The 22493-nt window shown below is 52.0% G+C and overlaps 1 protein-coding gene across 6 annotated transcripts in view; it reads left to right on the top strand.

Annotated features, from left to right (window-relative positions):
- The first annotated feature begins 1309 nt into the window (after positions 1–1309).
- Wscd1 (WSC domain containing 1) overlaps positions 1310–22493 on the top strand; it is a 39443-nt gene continuing 18259 nt past the window's right edge. Inside the window, exons 1-4 of one of the 6 annotated variants that reach the window (XM_060363364.1) lie at positions 1344–1475; positions 11360–12044; positions 18067–18181; positions 19835–20019. In XM_060363364.1, coding sequence (XP_060219347.1) covers positions 11627–12044; positions 18067–18181; positions 19835–20019 — 718 coding nt within the window. In that variant the 5' untranslated portion in view covers positions 1344–1475; positions 11360–11626. Of the gene's footprint in view, positions 1476–1638; positions 1723–2442; positions 2697–3031; positions 3145–11359; positions 12045–18066; positions 18182–19834; positions 20020–22493 lie in introns of those variants that run through there. The other 5 variants (XM_060363365.1, XM_060363363.1, XM_021641660.2 and 2 more) reach the window with 5 other exon arrangements.

Raw genomic sequence — 22493 nt, 5'->3', positions numbered from 1 at the left:
TGGTACAAAGTCCCAATTTATTTCTAATATCAGAGATCAGACCTCTACTCTTGCCTGATGCGTCTAAAACCAAAAGGGGGAATTGTAGAGAGCTGCGGAATGCTGTGCCTTAAAGATGGAGCTGGTTTCCACCTTCCACCTTCCCGATGGTGAGTGCTCTCTGTCATGAACAATTCCACATTTAGCTAAGGCTGAGGATCTGGCTTGCTTCCATGTATGTGGACCTATCTGCATTGCCCACGTGGCACGCCTGGGTTGGCTACCCAGAGGCTATTTAAGCTGTGGGCTGGCTTTCCCCAGGGTCAGATGATTGTTCAAGGTTCCTGAATAAACTGCATTGAAAAAAAAAAAAAAACATAGACAGGAGAGGATGAGAAATTCCATTGTTAAAAATGTTTATTACCTGTGTTCTATAAGCATATAAAAATGTATGAATGTAAAAAAAAAAAAAGAACGTCATCTTCGAAGTAGATGCATATGAAGGCAGTTTATCTTAACTATTTTTCTTTGTTGTTGTGGGTTTTTGTTGTTTGGGTTTTGTTGTTGTTTTAAAGATAGGGTTTCTCTGTGTAGCCTTGTCTGTCCTGGACTTGCTTTGTAGACCAGGCGGGCCTTGAACTCACAGAGATCTGCCTTCCTCCAGAGTGCTACAACCACACCCAGTTTACCTTAACTATTAAGTGAGACAAATGATGTAAGAGGACCATGGGTGACTTCATGAGCCAAAGCCTATGCGAGACACAAGAGTCTGCACTTTCCAGTGACCCTGAACTTTGTTTTAAAATTATACCTTCGTGTCTTGAAATTCTAATATATATATATATATATATATATATATATATATATATATATATATTAGCACAGAGCCAACATTTTCCTTTTGAACTGGACCCTATAAACTATGTAGCCAGTCAGTCCTGGAGAGGGTTTAAACACAAACAGCATTGTAAGAGGGCACAGTGGCGAGTTACTGTTGATAGCAATTGTTAAAGGCAGTGGAGAGGGTTCTTTCTTTGCAAGCCTGGAATGCTGAGATAGCACAGAATTCCTCCCTCCCTGTGCTCTTACCCAAGACTCCCAGGGCCCCAGAGAGCTCAGCCTTCATCCCCAGACCCAAGGTTCTCATGTGTAAACTTCAGCAAGCTCTTGGTCCTCAGGGTGCCCTGTGTAGCCAGCGGCTCTCCACTAGTCCCTTCTAAGCCCCTCTGCCGCCCTGCACCTGTTGAAAGGGCTCTCCTCCAGCGGCTGAGCTGCTCTGCCCCTGGCGGTAGTTGGAAGCATGACGTTTCCATTCAGGAAGTCAGTTAGAGGCACGGCCACCTGCTCCCGCAGCCTCCTCTTACCCCGTCTTCAACCTCCAGGCGCATCTCAGCTGTCAGCCCTGCGTGAGAACTGGGCCCACTGCTGTTCCTACCAGAGCAGGGTGGATGCCGTGACTTGGGAGCCTGGAGACGGGAGTGGGGCTTCTCAATGTGGTAAGATGGTTAGGTCCAGTCTGTATTTAAAGACGGGGCTGTGGGTAGACCTGTGTGGCTGCTCTCTCTCTTTCTCTGTCTCCCTCTCTCTCTCCCCGTCTCTTCTCTCTCTGTGTGTGTCCCTCTCTGTCTCTCTCTCTCTGACAATGTCCCTCTTTATCAAGAAGCAGGTCTGTCATGCTGTGTCAGTGTGAAAGGGTGATAAGCTGCTCGCAGAAACGCAGAACCCCGGGTGTGTAGGGAAATGGTGTGAGTATCGTTGCCATCAGGGTTGTCGTTCTGTGGTTCTGTCTCAAATCGTGCGTGTGTGTGTGTGTGTGTGTGTGTGTGCGCGCGCGTGTTCCTAACAAGCGCTTCTTCCTGAGTGGATGTGTAACACGGTGGGTGAGGAGAATATGCCTAGCCCTGTACGGGACAGTAATCCAGTGTGTGTCTGGGTGTTTACATTAGAGTGGTACAAACTGCGTGGTTGTGTACGTGTGTGCACCTGTCTGTGTCCTGGTTCTTTTCTGAGTGCGTGGAGCAGAGCCCACAGAGTGTGTGAGTGTGGGTGTCTGGTGATTCAGTGTGTGTTGGTATCAGCCGCCGCGTCTGCCACCGCGTCTGCATCCGAGTGTGACGGCGTACTGTGAGTGGCAGTGCCCAGTGTATTCCTGGGTGCATCTGGTGTGATTCCGTGGTGTGCGCTAGAGCCAGCCTGGCTGCGGTGCTCGGCGGTGGCTGGGCGGGTGCCCCGGAGTGCTGTCGGCGTCTTGGCGTGGCGGTGGAGAGCAGCGCGTGTGACCCGCGGTGTGTGCTTTGCCACGCAGGCCAGGACAGATCACGGCCGTTCCCACCCCCATCCCGCTACGAAGCCAAGCCGCGACCCTTCCCAGGAGCCTGGCAGCGTGCGCGCGGGAGCCTCTAGGACCCGGCGGAGGCTGGCCGCTGTCCCCGGGCCGCGCGAGTGAGCATGTGCAGACCGGGCGCCCGCTCGCCGCTCCGCGCCCGCCGCCCGCCGTCCGCTGCACTCCGCGCCCGCGGCTCGGGTCGGCGCCCGCCGGACCCGCCGCTGCTCGGCGCGCAAGTCCGCGGCCAAGGGAGCCGCGCGGCGCGGGTCCGGGAGCGTGGGTGCGCTCGCTGCGGGCGCCGCGGCCGTGCGGGCGTCTGAGGTCCGGGCACTGCGGGGCTGCGGGCTCCGCGCCCCGGAAGGCGAGTGCCCTGGCCGGCCGCGATCGTGGGGTGAGTCCTGTCTTCGGGGTCTCCCAGCCAGGAGCCTGGCACGAACTGCGAGTCCATCCACCCCGCCGCGGGCAAACAAGTTTGTGTAGACGCGGCTGGGAGCGCGCGGGGTTGCACCTGCTGGGGCGCAGGGCGCGCTGGTGGGGCTCCTTCCCCGAGCCGGCGCTTGGCGGCCAGGACCGCGGCGGATGTGTGCGGAGCGCCTCGCCATGTCAGTGCTTGGCCCGGGTGCGCAGACAGTTGCACCAGCCCGGGGGTACCGAGTCCAAGTCCCCGACCGACCGGGCTGAGAGCAGGGTTTGGGGTGCGTTCTGCCTCCCTCCTAGGTGGAGACATTCGCCAGAAGCTTCTTCCCATCTCTGGTTCCGTTCCCAAGCCAGGCTTCCGGTCAGCAAAGGGTTTTCTCCCATCGGTTGAACTTGAACACAGGCAGAGGCAAAACCGAAACGTATGTATTTTTTTGGGAGAATTACCCGGTGTCGCGCTTTGCGTCTTCCTAAGGTGCGGATGGGGACTCGTGGCCGGATGCCGTGTGTGGTGTTTTTCTTTGCTGGTCAGAAGCGTCCCTGGCCGGGTCAGCTGCTTCAGGGGAGCCTGTCTACCTGCTTTCCTGGGTGTCTGTGTTCCGCTGACGGTACTTAGTTCTACCAGCGGACCTCTGCCCCACATGGCCACTGGCAGGCTGGCACTTTCCAGCCCCCACAGCCCTACCCTGGGACCCAGCCCTCACTCTCCATCGCAGACTATTTTCCAGACAGAATGGACAGACGCGGGACTTCACTGGACTTTTGTCACCCCCTCTCTCCTATTACCGGGACAGCATACTTCTGTTTAGAGAAACACTCAGGCCAGCTTGTGTGGGGACCTGTAGGTGGGATCAGGATTCCAACACTAGATACAGGAAGTGAGGGCTTCAGGGGGTGGAAGAATTAGAGGAGCCTAATGCTGGGTGGCCTTTTCTCGCTACAGTGTTCCCCACTTGATAGCTCCCTAACTGAATGGCCGCACGTGCTGGGCAGAGAGCTAGGGAAAGTTTCCTTGATGAAGGAGCAGGTTTTGTGTCTTCCAGGCATGACCTTCTACCACACAAGTGGTCTGAACTGAAATCCCCCGTTGGTGGTGGGGGGGGCTGCTAAGCCCCCAGATTCAGTGAAGAGCAAGAGTTCTCCCTAGCAGTGGTTGAAGGCAGCTTGGCCAGCTGCTGAGCTGGGGTAGTGGGAGCAACTCTCCCCTTATCTTCCTAACATCATGGCTAGCCCCAGACAACCCAGAGTTCTTCCCATAGAGCTCTGGAAGAAGGGATAAAGGGATCATCTTTTTTCAGTGAGCATTGAAGTCCCAGCACAGACAGTACTGCCCTGAGGCCTGACCAGATGTGGAGAGCTAGCGGCTTGGATTTAGACAAAAGATGGGACTCCTGTCCTTTTCTCCTCTCTGCCTCTCCCAGCAGAGGGCATGCTCTGAGCCCTCATTTGGCCTGCTGCTAAAAGTGAGCCTCAGCCTGGCCAGTTTGACCCAGAGACTGCAGCACAAGTCGTGAGTCTCACAGATGGTTTTTGTAGAGCCACCAAATAGAACCTGGGAACCCACAGCCCCCAGGCTCAGTCTAGCCATGTGGGAGAATGGTCTAATAGGATTGATACACCTCTCTTTGTAGACACTCTCAGCTTGGACTTCCATCTGGCTCCATTCTGGCCAGTCTTCCTGAGATCAGCTCCCTGTGAGGTCAAGACTAAGTACTTGGGGGTGGGTCAACATTTAAAACTTGGTGATCTGTGTCTACACAACATGAGTGGCAGTCAAACGCAGGAGGTGGGGTCCTGGTATCTGATCCCAGGCTGGTCTGGTGGTCATCCCTGATGATGATGATGATGATGATGATGATGATGATGATGATGATGATCAGCCTTGATTATTATTATTATTGCTCCCTGGACCTCTTAACCTTTCTTTCTCCCTATCCCTGATTTCTCTGCATCTTGACTTTAATGACCACTGTGTTGTCCTGTATCTAAAGCACTGTGCCCATGTGGGCCTCTGAGGTACCATGGTCAGGGAGGAACTCTACACACATCCTGCCTTCCAGTGGGGATAGGAGAGGTGGATGGCAGTTGGGCTGGATTAATTTTTCAGATCTTACAGTGCTGTGTGCCTCCTTGTAGGTGTTAGGATCCTGCCCTCCCTTGGGGTATGAGCTTCCTCAAGCAGGTGATCACCTTGGTATGCAGGGTCCCTGAGTAAAGACAGGGCTGTGCCAGGTGTCTCGGGCTGTTTCTCAGAGCTTGAGTCCCTGTCCTTTGGCAAGAAAGGAGCCAGAGAATGGCAGGGAGGACTGGCCCACCTGCCCAGATTTATCCAACTACCTCAGCGGTGTTGTGATGCCTGTTTAACCTGTGACATTCTGCGTGAGGCACAGCCACCCTCAGGGGCCCGCTGTCAGTGGAAGAGGCACAAGGACAGATGAACAAATAAGGGGCTGATTTGAAGGGGCTGTGATTGGCTGTGCCATGCAGGATTGGGCCCTGTGTCAACCAAACAGAAAGGGAAAACTCCCAGCCACATATGGATGGCACTCCAGCACAGTGCATACACGGATCTTCATGGGTAGATGAAGGCCATGGGACAGGGCAAGCGATGCCACACGCTGAGAACCAGGAAGAAGCTGAGGTTCTGCCTAGCATTAGCTCTTTATCTCTGTTAGAGTTAATTGGCCCCTAATGTTCCCCATTCTGCCTCTATATAACAGGGATAATGACTCATAAACTAATGTCAGGAGCCCATGGGAAGACCGCTCATTCATCTGTTTATCTGCTTATTCATGCCACACACTTGGTAGTAAGTGAAAGAACTGGCAACATTTCATTTGACATCTAAAACATTATTGTTTATATGAACTTCACCCATGAGTCCATTGAAGGTTATATACCCCATTTGCATTGAATGGAGTTTGACCTTAGCAATAGTATCCTTACTATTTGTGACTGGCAAAGCATAATTAATTATTTTAATGGGCTACCCTGTGACACTGGACCTATGTTTATACTATGAAGTGATGAAGCAAATTGACTATTATGTTTTATACTTTTAAAGGAATTTTGCATGTGTTTGTGGAGTATGTGTGTGTGCAATCACCTTCAGAGACCAGAAGTTGATGCCAGTGTTTTTCTCTCGTGTTCTCTACATTGTTACTGTTGTTTGGGTTTTGTTTGGCTTGCCACGGGGTCTTGCTGTGTCGCCCTGGCTGGCTGGAACTCATTTTGCCGACCAGGCTAGCTTCTGCCCTCAGAAGGCTGAGATTAAAGGTGTGTGCCACCACATTATTTTAAAAGGCAGTGTCTCTCACTGATCCTGGGCTCTGCCTAGCTCCACCTCACCAACACTGGGTTATATAGAAGCACACCAGGCCTGGCTTTTGCCTGGATGCTGGGGATCTGAACTTGGGATATCAAGCTTTCAGAGTAAGTACTTGGCTAGCAGAGCTATCCCTCCAACCTCAAGAAACATTTTTATTTGAATCTTTTCTCTTGAGTTTTGAAGTTTTGCCTCTTCAAAGATGGAGTCCTTACCCCATTTGTGAGGGCCCAGCAGTTTGTGTTTTCTGAGCACCTTACCCCCAGCTTTTCAGCCGCAGGCCAGGAGTACAGGTGATGCTGGGTTGAGGGCAATATTCCCAGAAGAGGTCAGAGATACTCACTGTGCCTGGGAGTGGCTTACAGGCTTCGAGAGGATGTAGGGATTTTAACAAGCAACTGGGATCAACATAGAACCCAAGCCCAGTCATGGGTCACCCACAGCGCATGCAGCCTCTCTGTCAGTGCTGGAGAGCCTCTCTGCTCCAGGGACTGAGGGGCTTTACGGAGGAAGTGTTATGGGCTGAGCCCTGAGGGTGGGGCAGGACGTCAGGCCTGTGAGTTGAGAAGAGCATCGCTGGATGGCTGCTGTACATTCACCGCAAGGAGGCTGGGAACGTCTCACACTGGCCAGGGACACTGGTTGGGACACAGGGTTCTGTAATGAGAAGGAAGGGGCTAGAAATGAGAACAAGTCAGGACACAGTGACAGTGGGGAGTGTGGCCAGTTCCTCCATGTCATGGGTCTCTGGCAAGCCATAGCATCACTAGTGCTATGCACGAAGATGCCTGCTTTCTTGGGATGCAAGGACACAGCCCCTGGGTGAGGGATGGGGTTCAGATGACAGGTACTGAGCAGGGCAGCAGAGATGGGGAGGGGTAATGGTGGGAGAGAGCACTGGAGCCCAGCCCCATTTACAGCCTCACTGGGATCCCAGAGCATATTGCTGCTGGCTTCTAGTTGGTCAGTGACTCTGAGCAGCTGGGGCCTAGGTCCTCATCCTGACTGGGAGCAGCCTGCCAGACCCTGTGTTTTGTCCTTAGGATGCTCCCTCTGTGTGCACAGCTTTGAGTCACACTTTCTCGTGGCCACAGTGGCTATGATCCATGTGGGGAGCTGGTCGTTCGCTCTCCCACTAGTGCATTTTGTCTCTAGCCAAAGGGTAAAAGGGAGGTGGAGTCACATGACTGGACCTTGGTGACTCCTTCCTCTCCTGTGTTTTCCTTTCCTCTTTCTGCTGCCACTCCTAGGGCTCCAGCCTCAACCTGGCCCGTAGGTAGGTGCCACCAGCTATCCTCTGGAGCCCAGATTTTTGAGTTTCCCTTGCTCTAGGAGCTTGATTTTCTTCTCAGGGACTCCCAGATACCACTTGGCTCAATTATCTCGCCTCATTCCTGGGGGATCTCAGGAACGCCCTCCCTGAGCTTTAAACTAATTCCAAGTGCTGAGGTGGCAGATGGGCACTTGTCCGACTTGAGTGGAACCTCAAGTGGAGGTTCTAGGAGGGTGGGGTGCTCCAGACCCTCACCCAAAGTGCTCCCTGGTTTCCAAGTCAGGAAAAGCAACTGTTAATTAAGCTGGGGGCAGGGTGGAGACTTCCAGAGAGTGGAAGGGCTCAGAAGGCTCAGAAGCAGCCTTCCAGCCTGCTCATGTCGGTGCTTATTAGAAAGGCCAAAACAGGAGTTTCTGCCTGGCATAGTTTCAGACCTGTGATGGAGACCCACTAACATTTTAAGAATAAATCTTACCATGTGCAGAGCCAGAACTCAAGTGGGGAAAGAGGCAGGGAGCTTAGTGGCTATGGTGGCTCCCAGAGCAGCTGGTCTGGGTTTGAATACTGGCTTGGATCTTCTAGTCAGGGGTGCGGACAGCTCTCAAGTGGTGGGAAGTCGGCCTCCTGCCTCCCATGAGGATCTCGGGGCCCGTGAGGTGTGCAGGCCATCTAATCTATTTATTCACACTGCAGGAGCTTAATAAATGGTGTCATTGAAAATTAAACAGTTGCCAACAGCAGTTAGATTACCTTCAAGCAAGAGGAGGCTCTTGGGCCCATCCTGGGAGTAGGAGGCTTGGGGGAAGGAGACAGTTTCCCAGGAACACCTGCTGCAGGTCTGTCCCCCATCATTTCCCCTGAATCTGTTTGGTGTTCATGACCGTTGTGTGCCACAGGCTAGGCAACCAGTTTGTGGACCTACAGCCGTTCCCACTTACCCATTCACAGGCATGGAGCCTGAGGCCCTGCCCTGGGGTTAGGTTTGCTATAATGAAGGCCTGGTGGCTGTGGGGTACAGTGGGTCTACCAGTGGCCTTCCAGCTCCAGTACAGATGAAAAGTGGCCGGATTTCTGCCAGGCCTCAGTTGGCTCTGCTGTCTTACACCTCCAAGCTTGCTTGAGAGCTCTATGCATGTTGCAAATCTCCCTGACCCTGGCTCAGCCACTCTCGAGTTGACAAGTTCTTGCTGCTGCCACTCAGCTAGCTCTGTGCTGGGATCTGGGATATGGAGATAGGTCAGGTATGATCTGTGACCTGGAGGGGCCTCATTAGCCTGACAGACAGGTAGGGGTAGGCACTGGGCAAAGTGTGGTGGGAGATCAGGACAGGGAGAGTTCCTGAGGCTTTGAGTGTGGACCCTGCCCACTTGCGTTCAGGGTTCTGGCTTAGGAATCAGCTTTGCCATCTTAAGATTTGAGAAGGAAAGCCTGATTCTGAGGCCTTAGGATGTGGAACTCTGGCCCACATGTGACTGTCAGCACCACACAGATTAAAAAACCACCCAGAACGGCGTCTAGGGGGCTGTAGGAGGACGTGCAGGGCCTTGGAGTGCTTGGGTGAGTTTGAATCCTGATGCTTGATGTTGACATGCCTCCGCCACAGCCCCCCCCCCCACCTGTCTCATGTACGCAGATCCAACCGGTCACGTTGGATGTCACAGCACACCTTGGCTGCAGGGGTGGAGCTGTCACCACCTGTCTACTTCATCTCACCAGAAACTCTCCACAGCAGGTGTGCCACCTTTTGTCTGTTATTTTAGTTTTCAGCATTTTACACCCTGGCCACCTGCAGCCAGACTCCTTTTGCAAACATACCTGGGAACGTTCTTGTAGAAGGACCCAGATTTTAGGTGTTCTTGATAATCTATGCCTGTCTTACACATCAGCTCAGTGATGCTGAGACCACTGGCTGACCACATGTTGCTCAGCATCTCCCTGATTCAGGCTTCCTCCCAGCTATGGAAGAATAGGGTTTGAAGTTTGGCTGCTCTCAGACCCCTCAGGAGCAGGCTTATATTGTCATGGTTTTCCTGTCCACTTAAGCCATCCTTTCATTCAAAGCAAAACAAAACAAAACAAAACAAAACAAAACAAAACAAAAAAAACTTTTCGCTGGCAAAGACTAGTGAGGTATCACTTTGTGCCAGGCCTCATGCTGGGGGACTGTGACAAAACTGAATAGGGGATGGCATCTACTGGGGTTGATCAGTGTCCTTTGGGGATGATGGAAAAGTAGATAGACAATGTTAATTGCACCGAAGTGGTGCATGCTGGGATGGGCTTAGCACAGGCTATTGGGGACCAGAGAGTCTGTCTGTTTCTGTGGGTGGATGTGACCAGGGAAAGCTTGGAGGAAGTGACATTTATGCTAAGCCTTAGGAGTCATTCACCGGGAAGAGGGAGGAAATAGAGGCTGACATGCTGTGAATGCAGGAGGCCCTGCTGCAATCAGAGCATGTATTGCGTGCATGCGGAAGACACTGAGGCTGGAATGTGCTGGAATGGACCTTGTGTGCCATGCTAAGGAGCTTGCAGTTTATCTCCAGGCTCTGGGGAGCTATTGAAAAGAGGTTTTAAGCAGGAGAACACCAGCCATGATCAGATTCACAAGCTAAGGAGGCTCACCCCGTAGCCTGTGCACTGTGGATTGGAGAAGCCCAGGATGGGGGCAGGCAGATCAGTCCGGATTTCATGGGATTTCCTCTGTGGTTTTACAAATCTGAGGCTGGCAGGGGTGTGTCTGGCAACACACCAGCTTAGACAGAAAGGAAAGGCTCTGGGACCATCTGCAAAGGCTTCCCCACTCCATTGGATTCCAGCGTCATTTGCTGATGAGGACCTGTGTTACCCTGTCCTCCTGGAGGCTTCAGACCCAATAGCTCTCAAAACTTAATCTGAAGGTTCAGGCTGGTCTGTACCCCTTTGGATGGCCCCCTGGGCCCCCAGCCTCCTTGCAGCCTGGAATGCTGGGCACCAGAGCCAAAACATTGTCTTTCTTGTCACACCCAGCAGGTCGTATCTGTGCACAGAACAGCTATTGAAGCTCTGCCCTCGCCATGTTAGTTACGGCCAGCGGCTTAGTCATGCTTCCAGGGTCCTTTCTTCTGGGACAAGCCTGTCCTTGTGTGCAAGGCCCTCCTCACACAACACCCCAGCTCTTGGCAGCTGCAGAGCCCCCACAGCCCCAACAGCTACTTTAGAGACGCCGCCAGTGGAGACCACAGCTTAACACGGCCTGGGCCGTGCAGGGCACCACGCAGCCCTGCCCAGTGGCCTGTTCCTCCTTCACACTGGCTCCCCCAGCCTCTCGGTGCTGCCCTGCCCTTTGCACCCTGGAAAGAAGTTCCTTTACTCCCTTGGGCCTCTGTCTTAGAGAGAATCATTGACCAACCTCTACAGAAGCTCCAGAATACAGATCACAGCTTCACTGCATCTCAGGGAGGCAGGTCACTGTGTGCATTTATGAAGCACCTTCAGTATACACCTGCCCATGAGGGCACACTCGTGTTATGGTGCAGTAGTTGAGAAATGAGATCTGGAAAGAGGCGTTGGAATGTTGCTTCTTGTGTTTGCCAGCTGTGGAGTTTCAGGAGATTACTCTTCCTTTCTTTTTCTCATCTGTGTAGGGGACACATTATAGTACCTCGTTCATTAGCTTGGCTAGAGTAAAAGGAGATGATTGCGTAACTCATGTTGCAGAGTGCGTGAGACTGATGGTAACTCAGTAGAAGCCACGGTCGCTTGCCCTCCTCCTATTTATTGCTATTGCCATTACAGGACCTTCATTGCCACTGTCCAAAACAGGGTGTCATCCTCGTGTCACAGATGAGGAAGCTGAAGCCCAGAGAGGCTCAGCAACTCCTTCAGTGTCACAAAGCTGGCCAGCAGCAGAACTGGAACCTGAACCCTTTGTCCAGTGTTCCTGACACAGAGCTCACGCCTTTGGTAAATCAGTCACAGGGCTGGGGAGTAAGTACCCTGGCCCAGGAAGGCAGCAATGGATCCTATTGCATCTTAATGTTATTTCTCCACTTTCTAGGTTCCTGAGACTGATGAGGGCCGGGAGAGCTGAGGGATAGGGGAGATGGTGACCCCTGGGCAGAAGCTACCAGCAAGGGCCCTGTGGCTGCTGGAGAGAAGTGATGGTGACATTTGAAACCCAGGGGGACAGCAGCCAGCACGTGTGCTTGACAGGTACCAAGAGCCAGGATGCTGGGATGAAGCTTCTGGAGGCGCTGGTGTTCCTCCTGCCCAGGTGCTAGGAGCCGCCCCCAGGCTCCAGCTGGGAGCCCTGCTGCCCAGGGGCATGGCCAAACCTTTCTTCAGACTCCAGAAGTTTCTCCGAAGAACACAGTTCCTGCTGCTCTTCCTCACGGCTGCCTACCTGATGACCGGCAGCCTGCTGCTCCTGCAGCGGGCCAGAGTGGCCCTCCCACAGGCCCTCCGGGCTCCTGGCAGCCTACAGGCCTTGCCAGTGGCCACTGTGGCGCTGGGTGTGGGCCTGCTGGATGGCAGGAGCCTTCACGATCCCCACAGCAGCCCTGACCTACTTCTTGATGTGGATGCCCTAAGGAGTCCCCTGGCCCGACTGCCACCTGGACTCCGCTGGCCCCGGAGGAACCGCAGCTCACTGCGGAGGCGCTGGCTACACCACCTCACCAGTGACCCCCAGGGACCACCCACCCCGGGCCCTGAGGCCCCTGGACCAGCAGTCCGCAGCCAGGGTAGGTGCTCCTCTGCTGCCTTAAGCCCTGCTTGGGGTTCCGTGCACTGTCGCTTTTCTCAGCCAGGTGGCAGCTGAGGGTGTGATACTGTCCCCCAGAATCAAATCCACAGACTTTGATTTTGACTCAGTCACACTTTCCTGGGTGACCTTGGTTATGTCACTTGTCTCTGGGTCCTTTGAGCTAGGGACAGAGACACTGACCACAGGGCTATTGTGCAGATGTGTTGGGCTGGCTTTGGGCAGCGTGTCGCAGAGTGCTAGGGCCGTCCAGAGCAGCAGCGGCTGCTGTCCTTGGGAACTAGTGACCACTGAGCATAATCTAAGCTTCTCATACATCTAACAAAGCAAAATCTCTATGTTGGTTGCCACCAGCAATCCCCTTATCCGCTCTCTATGTCAGTGGTCTCATCCTTCCTAAGGCTGCAGTCCTCTAATACCGTTCTTATGTTGTGATGACCCCAACCATTAAGTGATTTCATTGCCACTCCATAACTGTAATTTTGCTACTGTTATCAGTCATGTGAATATCTGATATTCGACCCCTGTGAAAGGGTTGTTTTACCCCCAAGAGGGTCTCAACCCACAGGTTGAGAACCACTACTCTAGACCATCCTGGTGGACTCATAAGCCAAGAGCCACTAGGCAAGGGGTCCTCAAAGCGTGGCCCTCTAACTGGAAGCTCTCATTGGTGATAATGGCTTGTCTCTACAGTTCTGCTGTGAAGCTGCTGTGTCTGACACTATCACTCCCCAGGTCACGAGGGAAGACATTGAGGGAAAGATGAGTGAATGGCCAACGTCATCCTCATAGTCTGGGGTTTCTAGAAGCTAACCCTGAAGCCAGAACTCAGGTGTAGAGTCGTTCTGGGCAGTGATCTTAGGAAACCCTGCTGGGAAGTGGCAGAAAGACCAGGAAGGAAGGCGGCCAGGAGGTGTGCCACAGAGCAGGTGCAGGTGAAGGAGCTTGCCTGAGGGGGAAGGGTACTGGTGGAGGCAAAGCTTCACACACATCCCAGGGCAGCCTGAAGTGGCAGGCCTGGCAGTGGGCAGCGAAAGGATCAGCCTCCACACTGCTGGGAGTTACGCTCCACTCTGGCCTGGTGCTCTTCCCACTGCGTTCTGCAGGTTGTCTGTACCCAGCCCAGGGAACATGCCAGGTGCCTTGGGGAGCACACAGTAAGTGCAGACGTAGTGCCTGACTAGCGGTTGATCTCAGTCAGCTCTGATCATCTGGTTACCACTGGATCTGGTCCTGTGCCCTAAGCCGACAGAGGAGGTGGTGCTCCTGTCCCTAGAATAAGTGCTTAGCTTACTGAACATAGAGTATGAAGCGTAGTCTATAGAGAGCCTGGCGTAAGTCATACCCACAATGCACGGAGTAGGTAGCATAGAGAAGTAAGCACGGCACATAAAGCATTAGGCACTGTGAGCAGAGTTCGTAGCCTAGAGTGCTAAGGGGAAGACTGTAGGAGAAGAAGAGGCAGGTGGGCATCAGGTTCAGGGTAGGGAAGGCAGGAGAAAGTCCCAGGCCCAAGATTTGGGATTCATTGATTCATCGATTCATCTGTTTTGTGCTGCTGGAGCTCGGATCTCTGGCCTTGGGATACTAGGCCCATCCTCCACTATTGTGCCACCTCCCAGCCCTTGATTTATTCTGGGAATAATAAACCCAAGCTTCTCTTGCCTTGGGGAGATGACTCAGTGGGCCCGACAAAGTGAAGTCTAGAAGGCTGTGGGTTCTTGTCTCCAGGGAATGATGTGTTTCAGGCATCATCCATTTGATGTTCCTCACAAGAGGCTCTTTAGCAGGGCCTGCGTGTAAGGAGACAGAGAAACTGATGGTATAGTTCATTTTATATGTGTGTGCCTTCTGTAATTTCTCACAACACACCAAAAATCTGGGACTCTGTGCAGGCATTAGCAGGGCAATTAACTTAGACTAAAGTATGAATGACCAGGAGAGGGCCCATGGGTTTCTTGAGAAAAAGTTTTGTGAAGTGCATCCTTGTTGAAGACAGAGTTGAGTTTCTCTTTTTATTGCTACTTCATGGCTCTGTGACCTTGGACAAATTGACCTGGAGTCTATTTTTCATTTCTTGGAAACCATTAGTCTTCAATATGTGTTCAGTATGCATTAGTCCCCATGTGTGTTTTGCACTGGACCCTTGAATACTCTGTCTGAAGTGGAGTCAGTTAGGTATCCAAGTAACCACTGCACAGACTTACTAAAGGATGGTTAGGACATGGCATGGAACTTGAGGCAGAGAAGACCTTTTATAGCTAGTCTTCAGAGAAGGGAACTAAGAGGCCTGGGAATCTGATTCCGACTATACATATGTTAGGTCCAAGAGAAGCATTTAGTTACTGTGTCCAAAGACACAGTAGTGATGGAAGGACCCCATAAAGCAGGTGAGATTACAAGCAGGACAGTAATCAACTGCTGTCCAACAATATGGCTTTGGGTATGAATAAAAATGGTGTTCCTCCTTACCTGTTGATAGCCCCTTTCCATCTCCTCTGGGGTACCTGATTGCCAAATAAAGAAAGAGTTGATTCTGCCACACAGAATCAATGCTGTACAGTGCAGCATTCAAGGTCCAATCTTGGATGTGGGGCTTGGCAATAGGGACTTAGAATGGTCTCCCTGCAAAGTCTAAAAGAGCAGTGTCTGACGGCAGTGTGATGACATGCTGGAAGTCTTCAGAAAATGCAGAGGAAGTCAGAACCCTGGCCTGGGAACCTCTGCCCTTTCTCTTATGGGACTCTCTGGCCCTGCATCGTCTAGAGAGTGGCCCACAGTATAGCCCTAGGCAGCTGCTGGGACTGCAGACAAAGCAAGTGTCTCTTTGCAGCCCGGGCATCCCGCCATCCCCTGAAAGGGATCCTGCAAGCCACGGAAGCTGCAGGAGTCTCCATCAATCACCGAGCATTTCATTATACCTTGGACAACATCCATAATGGAATAAAATGTCAGTAAGTTTACTAGGGGAAAAATAGTAACTTCTCCATAGCCAGTTTGTTTTTTATTGATAGTAATTTCCAAAGACATTCCAATATCTCCGAAGCCATCGTTAATAGCCTCACGACTTGTCCGTTCTGATGTGCAAATGAACAGATGCAGAGTCACAGACGGTAATGCATTGCCTCCTTTTCAGCCCAAAGTAATAAATCCGCCTCAGGAGCTCCTCCGTCCCAAAGAATGCCTTGAAAGTTCTTGCTTTTCTGCACATTCTTGCCTCTGTCAGGGGCTTAGAAAAGCCATTTGTTATGTTAAGTGACAAAGGGCTCCTCTGCTCCTCTACAGTCCAGAGGGACCATCTGTGTCTCAAGCTCTGGCTGAACCCCAAGACAGGACTGCTGGGTGCCAGGGTGGGGCGGGGGACTTCCACTTACGCTGGTCAGACACAGAGTCCAGCTGCTGGGTACTCAGCCGCTTCTTTCAGAAGGCCAGCCTGGCTGTTGAAACCATTGCTTTCCCCTCTTCTATTAATGTGCTAATTATTCAGCTAATATTTACTGATCCATTGGCCCACTAGGTCCCAGGTTAAAATATAGGATCAGAATAATAATAGATGTTATTTATTTGAACATCTGTTATGTATGGAGCATCATTTGTGTAGTTGCCCATCTGTCATCCTGTTTAATTTAATCTTCAAAGAGCCTACTGATGTAAGCAGTGCTCTCGACGCTCAAACAGTGAAGAATATGAGTTCCAGGGAAGTAAAGTAATTCAGGTTCTTGATTATTAAAAATGAGCTACTAAACATAAAACAGTCACTCCTGAGTACCTGACACTCCAAGCCTTTTGTTAGACATTGGATACATATTTTTCGTGTGGAATTCTCACAACCACTAGCTTCTAGAATTGGTGCCATGTCCCCAGTTTGTAGATGGGGAAGCTGCACCTTAGGGAGGAGGATCTACGCATCTCAGATCATATGGCCCTGCCCTGGTGGAACAGGAGTTTTGAACCACCAGCATCTCATTCTCAGAAACAGGGATGTCCCCTTTCAGCACTGGCAAGTCTTGACCCAGGTGCCTTTTGAGCTTTGTGCTTCCTTTTCAGCTACAGAGCTTGTGTTTGGAATGTTTAGTTGAAAGCTGTGATGGGCTTTTGTCCAACACATCAGAAGTTTCTCAGACAGCATTTCTTTCGATAGTCAGAGAATAAGTCATGCTGCTGCTCTGGGTGGATGTTTTCTGCAGTCTGGGTGGATTCAGGGGTCCTAAGGCTGGGGGGAGGAGAAGTTCACAATTTCCCGCCTGGGAGGTGTGGTAGGCATGTTGGGTGTGGCCACATGTGTTGATGTTCCGTGGAGGTGGCCTCTGGAGGCATGGAGTTTACAAGGCCACACTGAAGAAGGGGGCTGTTGGATTTTACAAGGGCCACACTGAAGAAGGGGGCTATTGGCTTCTCTCTGGCATCTTCTGACCTGAGATTCCTGCTGTCATGTCTGTTATCTGCTCCAGGATTCAGGCCCCTGGGGCTTAGAGCAGGTGGTCAGGGGGCCACCTTCGTGTACCAGACATCCTCTGCTCTTACACCTGAGGCTTTGGGACTACCATGTGGTCTGTAGGAGCTGTGGCCCTCTGTTTCCAGGCAGTGATAAGGTGGACATTGTGCCTAATCAAGTTGAGTCACTTGGAGTAATGGATGCTGTCCCAGGAGGCTGTTGATTTAGATGTTTTTAACAAGTTGATGGCTGGAACTGGCTGACAATCCCAGGCATTAGCTTGCTTGTGTTTTTAAGCCAGCATCTTAAAGTCCTAAGACCCTGTGGAGAGCTGGGGTGACAGGGGAAGGATTCTGGCCTTATGACCAGAATGAAAAGCTCTGGCTAGGTGGGAAGAGGGAACTGATCCGGAGCAAAGGTGCGAATGCATTCACTTGACAGGGAAACTGAGGCACGGAGAATTGAGATGATTTAGGGGAGTCCAAATTAACCTTTACTGTGGAAGCACTCCCAGACAGAAGAGCCCCTCCCTGCTTCAGGAATAGTGTGGAGCCGTTCCCGACACCATGTAGCAAAAGCCACTATTCCTTGTGAGGAATCATGACCTCACTCTTCTCTGGCCAGCCCTGTGAAGCCAGGAGGCTTCAAGAGAGCTAGACACGTGTTCCTGGTGCGTGCACACGCGCGCGCGCACACTCAGGCTGTGTGCATCGTCAGCACAGGTGTCCTCTCCACTTTCCAGCATAGTGGTTGTAGATGTGCCTTCCCATTTGGGGACCATGTGAGAGTGTTTGCAAATTCCCAAATGCCATTTCATCAAAACACGATGATGCATGTGACATTTACACGCCTGGGGCTGTGCTTGCATTCTCCAAGTTTCTTTGCAAGTCTGGGAGCCATTTCCTTCCTGTTGGTGACAGGGCAGGGCTACGAGCAACTAACTCCCACTGGTGTATGCATGCTTGGGTGGTGCCACCGCCCTATGGGATCATTCCTGAGTGGGGAAGTGCCACGGGAACTGTGTCATGGGACCATAGTAGAAGCAGAAGGCCTCTCTGAGCCTAGGAAGGGAAGAGGGCGTGAGGTCATTAAGCCACCAATGTTTACAAGGACTCAAGTGTATAAAGATGCCAACCACCATGACTGATTGTGTGCACTGATCATTGCACACGTATGTTGAATCATTACACTGTACCCCATCAATACGTACAATGAATGATACTACTTTTTAAATGCAGATCCGAACATGGGGAAGAGGGGTGGCAGAGAAAAGCTGCAGTCAGGCTGACTCCAGGTTCCCGGCACCACAGTAGGCCATCAACTGCTTGCATAGTGGGCCGGTAACTGAGTAAAGAAGCGGAAAGCGGCCCAGCTGCCCACTTGGCTGTTGTGGAAGCTGAGGAGCCGCTCATCCCTCCGCTTTCTGGAAAAGCATGTGGTCCAGGTGGGGCTGGAGATCCTGGCTTTTCACCCTGGTGGCAGGCGGACAGGCTCCCAGGATGGAGGCCCGTGGCTGGGACCCTCCCTGCCTCCTGGGCCTGAGACCTCAGCTGTTTTCCCTTTGCAGGCAGTTACCTGGGATGCTTCAGTGAGGAGAGCCAAGAGAGAACGCTGAAAGGGGCAGTGTTTTATGACTTAAGAAAGATGACCGTGGCCCACTGCCAGGATGCCTGTGCTGAGCGGTGAGTGTTGAGCTGGGCTGTTAACTGCATGGAATGAAGTTAGCAGACAGTTTCTGAACCTGGGGACAACGTGGTTGTCCATCCTGATACCATTCATTACACCTCCACTCATCAGATTCTGATCTCCAGGAGAAAGTGCGTCTGCGTAGATTCAACTAGGGTGCGGGCAAGTACTGGACACTTGGTTTTCATCGCTGCTGTGACCTGTGGGGTTCTCTGAGTATGCTACCAAATAGGGCGAGGTCCCATCAAATCGTAGTTACTGGAGTCTCTGACCTCAGCTTCCTCGTCTGTTTAAAATAAAATAAAGGGACCAGAGGACCTCAATGAAAATAAAATTGAGGACTAATCCAGTGGGGTTAGGAAAAGCATTTCTACTTGTGTTTACAGCAAGAAATTTGCTTTTTCAGGGCGTAGTTTCTACTGACAGGACAGTCACAGCTCAACTGTGTGTGCGTGTTTAGGTTGGAAGACAGGCAGAGCAGCATGCTTCACCTGTTTTTATCACCTTAGATTCTTTTACATTTTTTTTTAATGTCAAGTCTTACCCCATTCTTTTAGGTAGTCGTGAATTATCCCCTATTTTATGCCTGGAGAAAGCAGGGACAGGACCCACCTCTCCATGACTTGTAGCCCAGAGAAAGGGAAGGCTGAACCTGAGAATGCCAACGTCTCATTTCAGCCTCTTCATATTTAAGGAGGCAGCACGTGACAGTACCTACCATCCCCTGAGCAGCCAGATAGGCCTTCATCACTGTGGAGTTTTCATTCTGGGCTTTGTACGTTGGGAAAGGAGTGTGAACAGGTAGCCACGGCTCTGTACGATACTCTGTAGGTTCTGTTTCCTATGCTGCTCTGTCTAGCTGTAGTGGTACCATCTGGGAAGGAGGAGGAGAAGGGGGCTGCCAGCAGGGCCCTGTAGTGTCACCTGGGCGTGGGCTTCAGGCCAGAGCTGTGCTGGCACTGGGTACACGCAACTCTCCACCTGTGACCTGGGTTAGGCAGCTTGAGTACTCATTCGTGTGAGTACTTACACCGCAGCAATTGGCAGACACTACACTGGAACTCTGCACAATGGCTGGGAACTGTGTTCCTACACAGCACTGGTGTGGTCCCTTGTAGCTTGGGACCATAGACGACGCTGAAGTCCAGTCTCCAAGCCGACACAAGACAGACCAAAGGGGCTAAATGGTTTCTTCCTAAGAGGGCATTGTACCCTAAGACCTTCAGCCCTGTGTGGAGCCTGATTCCTCAGGCCAGCAGTTCCCAGCCTTCCTAATGCTGCAGCCCTTTAATACAGTTGCTCATGCTGTGGGACCCCAACTATAAAATTATTTTGTTGGTACTTGATAACTGTAACTTTGCTACTGTTATGAATTTTATACAAATATCTGATTATGTAGGGCATCTGATGTGTGACCCCTGTGAAAGAATTGTTTGACCCCCCCCCAAGGATTTACGACTCACAGGTTGAGAACCACTGCCCTAGGCCATGCTAATGGCCATTCCCTGTCTAGGCATGCAGACCCCATGTCAGCTGCAAGTCCAGCCCTGAGATCCGGCTGCCATCCCCTGACTCTGACCTTTCCATATTTTGGCCTCCAGCCTTCTCGCTGGACGCAGCTTGGATTCGCTCACACTCTGTCTCTGCAGGTCCTATGTGTATGCCGGCTTGGAGGCTGGTGCAGAGTGCTTCTGTGGGAACCGGCTACCAGTCACGCGTGTCAGCCTGAAGGAGTGCAACCAGGAGTGCAAGGGGGAGAAGGGCTCTGTGTGCGGTGCTGTTCACCGGCTGTCCGTGTACAGCGTGGGGCTGCAGCAGTCCGGCTCCAGGAAGCGTGAGTGTGCCAGCCTCATCTGAGTCTGTGTGTCGGCATGTCCCTCTCACCCTGCTCACATCCTGCAGGCTGGCATCAGTGCCCTCTTTCCCTGGCAGCCGCACCTCACTGATTCTTGGCATGCTGCAGGCAGTGAGGGCCATCAAAGCCTAACCACCTGGGCTCATGACAGGACACACCTTCCCTTGTGCCTCGTGGGAGAGGGTGACTCTAGGCTGCTGTGTGGCTGCAGGTGGCTCACTTCTCCACTCAGATTCCAGTCTGTTCTCTAACTTCTCCAGATGGAGCATGATCCATGATCTCTAGCCCTGGTGTGGAGGATCTGGACCTGGTTTGAGGAGGTAGACATTAAGATGTGAGCTTGCGTTTGTGTGTATTTGGGGGTTCAGCTTTATGCTGTCTGCCTGGCCCTGCAAGCTCAACACAGAAGTTGGTTCTGGGGGTTCTGGAGCTCCTCAGAGGAGCAAGTTCCAAAATCTCTCTCAGGAGAGCTGTGCCAACAAGCCTAGGCACCCAGGGTTCTTGTAGATAATCTCACCAAAGGTGAGCATACAGTTCAAAATTACTCAGCTTGAGAAGAAATAGCCCAGTGCCGAGGACACAGTGGATCACAGTCACTTGAATAGGGCTGGAGTACAGGACACTGACTCCTTCCTGAGTGCTACAGGTGCTCAGTGCCTCCTGCCCCAGGCAGAGGTCTAGAGGAGGCGGTAGTCTGGACTGAAGACACTGGTAATACATACAAGCTTAAGGATTTGCTAGAAATCCATCAACACCTGCCTGGGCTTCCCAAGGACTGGACTGGCCCATTCTAGCTTCTTAGGTCTTTTATTTTATTGTATTTATTTATTTCTGCCTCAGATGATTAGCCTGATCCCTGATCCCTCACTCATGAGACCCAGCAGAACAGGCCTGAGGTCGACTTTGGGCCACCCTCCCAGCATCCCTCTCCGCCAAGCTACTAACTTAGAGGCAGCTGTTTTGCCTCTGCTTCCGATTGGCTGAGGGACAGATGGTGTGGTCATTAAGTACATGCTTTGATCTTGAGCGGGCCAGCACTTCTGCCCTGGCTCATGTTGGCAGTGGTGTCAATGCCATGTCTGCAGCCAGCTGTGAGGCTGACCTTTGCACTCTGCAGCCCTCTCCAGGAGCTGTGCTGTCAGACACGATCAGGTGACCACCCTTTGTAAGCTGCAGCTTTGCAGCTGCTAGGACACACTCGAAAGCATGCTTTTGCGGTTCAGCTGGGATCAGGGTCAGGCCTGACACTTTGTCAGTGTCTTTCCCTGACGATGTTCTTCTGCCCTGAGTGGCCCACGGGCCCTCACCTGGGATGTAGAGCGAGGGCCGTTTACAACTTACTGGCATTGTCCATCAGCAGTCACATTAGTGGTGTGCACAGTCACTTCTGTGACTTCCCAAGCCTCATGGGTTGCTTCCCTGTTGTAGGTCATGCCGAGCCCCAGTGCACCTTACCTTATTCCGTTCATTTACTCACTCAGCACCCCTTGGCTCCGGCTGTGTTTCAGTATTGAGTGAGGCTGGTTACAGGGAGCCCAGGGGACTGCATACAGCCTCCTTCTGAGAGTTCTATTCTAGAGTCTCATGATCCCCATCGTCCTCCAGCCCTGGGCTGGACACCTGGGATACTGGTTACTTTCCTTCTCTGTGCTTTGTCTGCCCCAGACTCTCCCCTACCATGTGCCTTTCAGCCTGTGTCCTTAGTGTCTCTCCTATGCCAGTGGTTGAGGTCTGTGGCCTTGTGGTCTAAGTCTTTGTTCTTTGTGACCTGGCTTTGCCACCGGAGTCTTGTGGGCTTTGGCTGTTGCTCCAGAGTATTGAGCAGGTATGTGGGTATGTGGGGTTACAGCTGTCAGGAGCTGGTACTGGGACACACAGTGCCTCCATAACAGTCCTCAGAGCTTGGAGGATGTAGGAGTAAGAGTCCTTGAGTCTGTGACACAGGGCTAGTCACAAGCTTGACAGATCCTGAGGACTCAAAGCCAGCTGTTTTCTATGCAATAGGTAGCCTTCCTAGTTCTGTGCACTGATTGCCCAGTTCTGTGGTCAATCAGGATGGGTCCAGGTCCAGGTCTTAACAGTTTTTAAGGAAAAATTCCCACCCTGACCAAGGCTGCTGTACTGATAGCCAGGAGACATGACCAGCACAACAAATTTGACGACAGATGTCAAGCTTCAGGAAGCCTTATGGGAAGAGGAGAGTGGAATACGAATCAGATACCATCTCAAGAAACTTAACCCCAAGCAGTTCGTTAAGTTGGAACATTCCAGAATGTTTGCTCAGTACCAAGAGAACCAAAAAGCAAGCTGAGCTTTTCCACCAGAAGGTTGAACAACAACTTGGCAAGAAATTCCTTTGTGACTCGGGATTAAGTTCTCCTAGAAACCAAGTGGGAGTTGGACATCCCTCTAGGAGGCCCCGGGGTGCTCTGTCTGCCCCAGCACAGCACAGC

Source organism: Meriones unguiculatus, chromosome 11, assembly GCF_030254825.1.
Source record: "Meriones unguiculatus strain TT.TT164.6M chromosome 11, Bangor_MerUng_6.1, whole genome shotgun sequence".
NCBI classification, from domain to species: Eukaryota; Metazoa; Chordata; class Mammalia; order Rodentia; family Muridae; genus Meriones; species Meriones unguiculatus.
Note: the sequence above shows the minus strand (reverse complement) of the source record. Positions and strands in the feature narration are given on the sequence as shown.